At 38.6% G+C, this 8,965-nt stretch overlaps 1 protein-coding gene across 6 annotated transcripts in view; it reads right to left on the bottom strand.

Annotated features, from left to right (window-relative positions):
* Nucleotides 1-4,580: 4,580 nt before the first annotated feature.
* The window catches only part of SLC14A2 (solute carrier family 14 member 2), a 679,109-nt gene continuing 674,724 nt past the window's right edge, over nucleotides 4,581-8,965 (bottom strand). For all 6 annotated transcript variants that reach the window (XM_074279251.1, XM_074279254.1, XM_074279253.1 and 3 more), the window contains one exon: nucleotides 4,581-6,613. In XM_074279251.1, coding sequence (XP_074135352.1) covers nucleotides 6,413-6,613 — 201 coding nt within the window. In that variant the 3' untranslated portion in view covers nucleotides 4,581-6,412. The remainder of the gene's footprint in view (nucleotides 6,614-8,965) is intronic.

Raw genomic sequence — 8,965 nt, 5'->3', positions numbered from 1 at the left:
GGCATGACAATTGTTAAGGAAAGAAAGAATGAGATTTTCTGTTGCCACTGGGAGCTGGATTGGTTGAACTATTTCTATGTAGCTACATGTAAGAAAAATATAAGTAGTACATTAGTTGAGTATTTCCTAGCATAGGTGAAAGAAGTTCAAGGTTGTATCTTAGTAATAATGAATTTCATGATAAGGGAATAGACTTTTAAAAATTTAACCTCTTTGAAATTAGAGATGGTGCTCAATCTGAATGCTGCAATATCACAGTGCTCATCCATATTAAAATTTAGTTTTAGATGATGAAAATTCCAAATATTCAGTCAATTAATTATTGAGTGTTCTTTATAGGGCTAACCTTGTGCTAAACACTGCTGTCAAGTCCAGTACCCTGTCACTGAGAATCGCCTCACAGCTTTTCTCTCATGGTATTAGAAAATAGAGTCCTGATCTTGTGATGCTGAGAGCCATCCAGCACCCAGAGAGAGGATTGTGGGAATTGAGGCTGGATTACAACATTTTAGCATTTTCACTCTTTTTGTTACATGTTTTGCTTGAATTTTATTTTCTTTCTCATTTAAACATTTTAAAAAAAACTTTTTGATTTTTTTTTTTGTGCAGCAAGATAATTGTATAAACATATACATCTATATTGGATTTAACATATATTGGATTACATGCCATCTAGGGGAAGGGGGGAAAATTGGAACACAAGGTTTTTCAAGGGTAAATACTGAAAAAATTATCTTTGCATATGTTTTGAAAATAAAAAACTTCAAAAAGAAAAAAAAAGAAAATAGTGTCTTGAAGGTTTAGGGGAGGTCAGATCTATTCAGGTCCTTAAGGATCTAGTACTGCCTACATTTTTAGATTGAAATTACTTCTGGTAGCTGAGCAGTTCCATGTACATGACAACAGACTGTCTCCTCCCAGGCTGAGTTTACTGGAAGTACCTGTTAAAAGGCTGTCCTTCTCACGTGGTCTACCTTGGCCTAAACCTGGCTCCTGAGTGAGGTCACAGGTGCTGCTCTCAGTCTTGAGCTGGTCTTTGCCTTTTACTGTCCTTTTGGCTTCCCCACTTCTGATTTATCTTATAGATCAGACCTTGCCTGTAATTCGTGTCAGCTCATTTTGCTTCCCACCTGTGCCATCCTTTCATGTATACTCACCTTGTGCCCCCTGGTGAGGAACCCTGAATATATATATGTTTGTTTACTGGCTCATTCTCACCTAACCCTCTGCTTATATCTCTGCAGTTCTGACCATTCCTATTCTAAACAGTCACCTACAATATCAGTGAGATATTCCCAAACAGGGCAAATGTATCAGTTTGCTATTCTTGTCCCTAATGAGCTCATCCCTCAAACAGTTCTCAGTTTGGGGGCACAGTTCTTGTCCTGTGTGTACAGAGGATCAGATAAGGGGTTCTTTCTTTGAGACCTGAAGTTATAACCCTTCCAGAATGAAATACACCTCTCCTGCATGGATAGTGTCTATTCTATGGGTTAGTGGGCATAGTTACTTCACTGATTCTACTGCCTTCTTTTATGGGGGTCAGTCAATCAACAAGCATTTGTTAAGTATTTATTACATTCTAGTCACTATGTTAAGACCTGGGGACACATAGAAAGGAAAACAATAATAACATCAACAAACATAGTCCCTGCTTTTTAAGGGGTCACATTCTAATTGGGGAGACAATATGCAAATAATTGAATATATACAAGAAATGCACAAATTACAGATAATTTTAGAAAGAAGGGGGATGCTAGATGGCACAGTAGGGTGGAGCACTGGTTCTGGACTGAGGGGGATCTAAATTAAAATCTGACACTTAACACTTATTAGCTGTGTGACCCTGGGCTAGTCATTTAAACTTGTTTTCCCTCCCCTAATTTTTTTTAGAAGGAAGGTACTAGGATGGGGGTGGGATGTTATGGGGATACCAGGAAAGACCTGTTGCAGAAGGTGGGATTTAAGTTGTATTGAAGGAAAGCAGGGAAGCCAGGAGGTATAGTTAAGAAGAGAGCAGGACTGCCAGGGCAAAAGCATCAGAGATGGAGAGTCATGTGTGGGTAACGGCAGGAGGCCAGAATCACTAGATGTTAAAATACATGGAAAAGAATAAAGTGAAAGAAGCCTGGAGAGATAAAGATGAGACCAGATTGGCTTTAAAAGCCAAGCAAGGGATTCTGAAATTGATCAGGGAGGTAATAGGGAGTCATTGGATTTTATTGAGTAGGGGTTGATATGGTCAGATCTGTACTTTAGGAGGACACTGGCAGCTGAGTCAAAGAAGGACTGATATAGGGAGAGACCTGAGGCACATTAGCTTCAAATTCTGGTCTTTTTAAAGAGTGTTAAATTTGGATAAACTACATATACCTATAGGAAGGTGTGGAAATTTTTTTTCTTTCTTCCTTCCTCCCTCCCTCCCTCTCTCCCTTCCTTCCTTCCTTCCTTCCCTCGTTCCTTCCTTCCTTCCTTCCTTCCTTCCTTCCTTCCTTCCTTCCTTCCTTCCCTCGTTCCTTCCTTCCTTCCTTCCTTCCTTCCTTCCTTCCTTCCTTCCTTCCTTCCTTCCTTCCTTCCTTCCTTCCTTCCTTCCTTCCTTCCTTCCTTCCCTCCCTCCCTCCCTCCCTCCCTCCCTCCTTCCTTCCTTCCTTCCTTCCTTCCTTCCTTCCTTCCTTCCTTCCTTCCTTCCTTCCTTCTTTCCTTCCTTCCTTCCTTCCTTCCTTCCTTCCTTCCTTCCTTCCTTCCTTCCTCCCTCCCTCCCTCCCTTCTTTCCTTCCTTCCTTCCTTCCTTCCTTCCTTCCTTCCTCCCTCCCTCCCTCCCTCCCTCCCTCCCTCCTTCCTTCCTTCCTCCCTCCCTCCCTCCCTCCCTCCCTCCCTTCCTTCCTTCCTTCCTTCCTTCCTTCCTTCCTTCCTTCCTTCCTTCCTTCCTTCCTTCCTTCCTTCCTTCCTTCCTTCCTTCCTTCCTTCCTTCCTTCCTTCCTTCCTTCCTTCCTTCCTTCCTTCCTTCCTTCCTTCTTTCCATCTCTCTCTCCCTCTCCCCTCCCCTTTAAGATACTTTCCATCTGTTCTTGTATAAATTTCTCTTTTTTGGAGGCAATCTGGGTTAAGTGACTTGCCTGGGGTCATACAGCTAGTAAGTATGTGAGATCAAATTTGTGAAATAGAAATAACACAACTTATTGGACTGTCATAAAGATTGTGATATTATGTATAAAATTATTTTGCATTATATATATTATATATATTTATATATTAAAGCATTATATGTCTTAGGTATTATTATTATTAGCAGCATTTTCTATAGATTTTTTATATTATTTTCATCCATATATTTAGCATACCTTATTTGAAGAGAATATTTGAAACTAGATTTTCTTCTACTTAATAAAATGCTTGCATAAGGCTTACAAGAAATAGACACAATAGAATCTCATGTTCCTTACATCTTTTACTCATTTACACAACTATAAGGATGCTATCTTTTACAGAGTATTTGCCAAGTTCTGCCTATTTTCCCCAACTACTTTCATCAAGGATACTCACTGCTTGGGTGGATCTCTTGCAGAAGTAAAATGACATTTCTGTATTGTTAATAGCCTATTTATTAGGCTATTGATTTTGATAGTCTTTGTTTAGGCTGATCTTAACTTGGACACAAGTAAACCTATGTTTTATTATTGCAAAGAACATTTTGAGCAAATTGCAATTTAGTTGAGCCTATCAATTGGTTTATGGATTTGACTTGGTCAAAGACTGTTTGCTTTGGTATCTTACAGACACACTGAAATGCCACAGCCATCAATTCTTTTATTACAGTTAACTTATTTGCTAACTTTGGTCAAGTCTCCCAGGTCCAGTAAAAAGAAGAGTAAAACACTTAAAAACAATTCCAGTGCGATTTCCTCTAAGGAGGAAAATACCTTAAGACATTTTTTTTTCTTTTAAGGCAACTCTAATATAATTCTTAGATGTAAACTTCTTAATTGTTTCATGTTGAGAAGGACTCTCTGGTAGTGCTACATGGACATTTCTCAGGACCCACAGAGTGCAGCAATAATAACAATGGCTCCCCACCCCCTAACTCAAGGTTTAATTATGTGTTCAAGGGTGTCAGAAAGAAGTTTTCCTAGTTGGAAGGGATAGTTCTAGTGATGTGGTCAAGGAGTCAATAAGATGCTAGATTTAGAGCTGAAAAGGACCTGAGAGATTATCTAGTTGAATACTTTCATTTTAATTTATTTAATGAATATTTTCAATTTATAGATGAGGAAACCTAACAGTTTGCCTAAGGTCATGCAGGGAGCATGTCTTCTGACACTGAATTAATCGATTAATAAATGCTTGTTGGTAGGTGCATACAGCCAGCTGGATCTTATCTGGAAGAGAAGTAGGACATTGGCTTTCTTTGGACAGATGCAAGTAATCAGAGATGTGGGCTTGCAAAGAGATGGGGTGATTAAAATTGAGCTTACTAAGAAAAGGAAATAGCAGATGTGAGGAGGTTTGCCTATTTTCCCAAATGAGATTTGTATTCAGTTACTCCATATCACATTTAGAAAAGCAAGAACACATCCTCAGCATTAATGAAACAATTCATTTTATTTGTTCTATAAAGCCTTTTAAGTGCTCATTGAATACATTTTTTTTTAAAGCAATAACATAGAATGATGATTCCAGCAGAAACAAGTACACTCTCAGCATATTGTGGTGCATCCCCTTCCCCACGATGCTTCTGACCACTAGTGGGAGGGTCTTTTTCTCCTTTGCTTCTTGCTTCATTCTTTAAACTGATCGAAGTGGGAGGTGTACAGGAGAGCAAGCTGGAGCCGTCACATCGGAGAGATGGCACAGGTGCAGATTATATTCCTACTCATATGTGTTGTGTGATATGCAGAGGAGGTGAGGAGGAAGTTGAAGCCATTAGTTTTACAAAAAGGGATTTGGGTGATTTATGAGCCATTTGCTTAATAGGAAGTTTGATACCCATGTGTCAGGGGCTGGCACTAGAGCTGGGATTGTTCCTGCAAAACCTCAAGCCCAACACTTTGTAAAATGAAAAGAAAAGAGGGGAAGGAAGGAGTCAGAGAAGTGAGTCTGTAATATATGGGTTTGAGAGAAGTGAGGCTCTTCTAAGGCCAAGTTATTGTGGTTTTTCAGTCCTGTCTAGTAAGTGTCTGAGGCTGGATTTTGAACTCAGGTTTTCCTCATTTCAGCCTCATTGCAGGTTACAAGTTCTTTAATAAAGAACTCCAATTGAAAGGGAAAACCAGTCTTTTCCACAAATATATTCTTTTGTGCTCAAGATAAATATCCACATTTTCAGCCAACTAAACAGCCCATTGTTACATGCCCTCAATCTAGCCTCTATTTCTCTCTGAGAATGTGGAAAGAACCTGAAGCAGGTGATGCTTAAATGAGGAGGAAGAAAAGGTGAGAGAGGAGGAGAAAGGACTGGTCTTTTAGAAATCCCATCCTCTTGTTGCCTGAGTTTATAGGACAAATAAATTGGAGGATGATTCACTCTTCCTATATTCCCAAAGTCCTTGGCTTTAAAGAACAGGTTCCTTCAGAAATTTGCAATATGGTTCAGCTTGGAGAAAATGCAATTGCATGATATGGGTTCCAGGACCCCAGTCGAGGTGCAGATAAACCTGCTTTTGCAATGGATTCAATCAATGTTACAGCCTTGAGTTACCAGCACAGTTGTGGCTTAAAGGAGCTCCTGTTATTTTTATTGCTTAGGTATTATAGACCTTCTTTATCTCCAACATGATTCAAAATCCTCATGCTGTGGACAAGACTGACTGTTGGTTTGGGGTGATAAAAAAGCTTGGAATCAGAACATCTTAGAGTTGGGAAGGAACTCAAAGATCACCTGGGTCAACTCTTATTGAATGAGATAAAGAATCTGAGGAAAACCTCAGCAGGTTGGGACTAAAACCTGCTTCTCCTGAGTACCAGTCTAGTGCCTAAATCAGAGAGAACAGGGAGCCCTTGGAAATCTCCTGATGACCAGTTATTACTGTGGATTTTCAGTTTTAGATTTTTGAAACTGGCTTATTTCCTCCTTAGTGTCCTTAGACTAAAGAGTCTGCCTTGAATTTTAAAACTGAATTATTTGGGGGCAAAGGGGTGGGTGGAATGATAAGCAAATTTCCCAAATGGAACTCTTCAAAATCTAGTTTGTGGCAAACAGAAAGTCTAACTAATAGTACTATAAGGATTATATATATCACATAGTTTAAAATTACTTGTTTTTTGGACGATGATTAGCAATTAAAATTAATTATGATGGATTGCTTGCTGCAAAGGAACATAGAATGCCCAGGAGGGGTTGGTGGAATGGACTTTCTATAGGAAAAAGATCTGGCTCTGGAGAACAAGAGGATCGTTGTGGTTGTGTTGTGGCAGGTTAGGAAACTACATAGGCCTGATATTTGGTCATGATGGAGGCTCTCCGGTTCCTTTCCTGAGACAAGTAGTGGAGCCGGTTGGCTTCTGGGTAAGTAACTTTGTTGAGTGGTAGCTTGTAGATGGCAGAGTTGTTGGTCGTCAGTAATAGGAAGGTGAGTGCTGAGAGACAGAAGGGCCAGGTGCATGGGGGCAATCCAAACTGGAGAGGAGAAATGGGAAAAATAAAAAGATGAGGTTATTTTCATTGATCTTCAGGTTTCAGTTCCATAAATATAGATTAACATTGAAGATGCATGCATAAAATACAATTCCCACCCTCAAGGAGCTTACACTGGGAAGGAGGAAAGAAGTATGTGCACAAGTAAAGGTTAAAATTAATAAGTCTTACTAAGGGAAGAAAGGGCATGGGGTAATGGACAGAAAGCCATGCTTCAGTCAGGAAGATCTGGGTTTAGGTTCTGCTTCTATAAAACATTTCCATATTAGCTGTTTTGCAAAAGAAAACACAATCAAAATAAAACAACAAGGATAAAAATGTCTTAAAAGTATGCTTCAGTCTGCATTCAGAGGTCATCAGTTATCTCTCTTGGAGGTAGGTGACATTTTTTATCTTGGGTCCTTTGGAATTGTCTTGGTTCATAGTGTTAACCAGAGCAGCTAAGGCTTTCATAGTAGATGATCCTTACAATATTGCTGCGACTGCATACAATGTTCTCGTAGTTTTATTCACTTCATTCTGTCTTAGTTCATAAAGGTCCTCAGTTTTTCTGAAATTGTCCTGCTCATTGTTTCTTAAAGAGCAATAGTATTCAGCTATAATCATATACCACAACTTGTTCAACCATACTCCAGTTAATGGGCATCCCCTCAATGTCTAATTCTTTGCTACCACAAAAAGAGCTATTTTAAATATATATGTATGTATATATTATAATATATGTATATATGTGTATATATTATACACATATTTACATATAGGTCCTTTTGGGGGACATTTCTTTGACATGTCATGAATATTATTAATCTACATTGATAAAGGGAGTTTCCACTCCAGGAGTTCTTCCCGCTTAGGAAAGCACAGGTCTGGACCAAAGAAAACAATGATTAATCAATAATAGGAGAGACCTGATTATGATAGGAGAGAATAGACAAGAAGATCATTTGTTAATGCACTGATGAGGAAAAAACTTCATTTCCATTTCTTTGGCTCAAAATAATTACCAACATGGGGGAAAATGCTTTCTGGGGATTGAAAGGGAACCATCATGAAATTCTCCAGCCAAATTGAGCTCACACATCACTTTAACACTGTCCTAACTCCAGGCTTTTGCTCAAACAATTCCATATGTTCAGCATGTCCTCCCTTTAGACTTCTACCTAGCCTTTTTTTAAAATTGAAATTTTAAAAAGTTGGGGGCAGCTAGGTGGCGCAGTGGATAGAGCACCAGCCCTGATTTCAGGAGGACCCGAGTTCAAATGTGGTCTCAGATACTTAACACTTCCTAGCTGTGTGACCCTGGGCAAGTCACTTAACATCACTTAACACCAGCCTCAGGGGGAAAAAAAATTTAAAAAGTTGAATTGATACCTATTTTTTTTTTTTTATATATTCCAATGTAATGACTACTTCCCCACCCAACCTGTTATATTAACCCCACCTTCGTCAACATGAAAAAGTTAAGTAAAGCCAACTGACTCAATGAGTCTGACAGCATATGCAACGTTCCTCACCTGTTGGTCTCCCATCACTCTACCAAGAACAGGAAAACATGTGTCATCATTTATGTTCTGTCCCTGATTATACCTATTTTAAAAATATATGCCTGTCTTTCTTAAAATGTATCATTTTTTAAAAAAAATTGTCTTTTTTGTGTGAATTTAACTCTTCAATATGAAAAGAACATGAGATTTGTAGTATATAAGAAATTGTGAACTATATGAACAGTTGATTTTTAAAGACATATATAGAAGTAATAAAACCTGGCTATTTGTGTCCTCTTGTGTACTTTTTTATTTTGTTCTCTGCATTAATTTTTTTTTTTTTTTTGTATATTTATCCCTACCCTCTGACTTCCATTCTCTTTTGCCTCAGGTGGAAGGCCTTTCTTTGGACAGGTGTGTATGGATCCACTCAAATGCTACCTCCTCTATCACATGTGACTCTCCCCAGCTAGCTGATAAAGTCCTTTTCTTATTAGCCATCACTTAGTATCGTGTGATTTTTATGTACTTATAACTTAGATAATTTGTCTATTTGTCACAACTTTTTATTGATTGCAAACTTCCTTAGGACAGAGGTCATATCTTAACCTCAGTATCCTAGCATGGTGCTCTGAAGAGAATACTACTGAATGGATTGCATAAAATACATCAGTAGTGATGGTCTGCATTTTTCAAAACATACAGTGGAACATAAGATGCCCTTTTATTACATGGTGTGAGGTATGCTAAAATTCAAATAATCTCACCTCAATTCCATATACAAACCTGTTACAATAATCAAACCACTGATGAGTCCTGTCCCATGCACTAAGCATACACTGGCATTAAA

This window comes from Sminthopsis crassicaudata, chromosome 1 (assembly GCF_048593235.1).
Source record: "Sminthopsis crassicaudata isolate SCR6 chromosome 1, ASM4859323v1, whole genome shotgun sequence".
In the NCBI taxonomy this organism is placed as follows: domain Eukaryota; kingdom Metazoa; phylum Chordata; class Mammalia; order Dasyuromorphia; family Dasyuridae; genus Sminthopsis; species Sminthopsis crassicaudata.
This window is presented reverse-complemented; position numbering and strand designations above follow the sequence as displayed.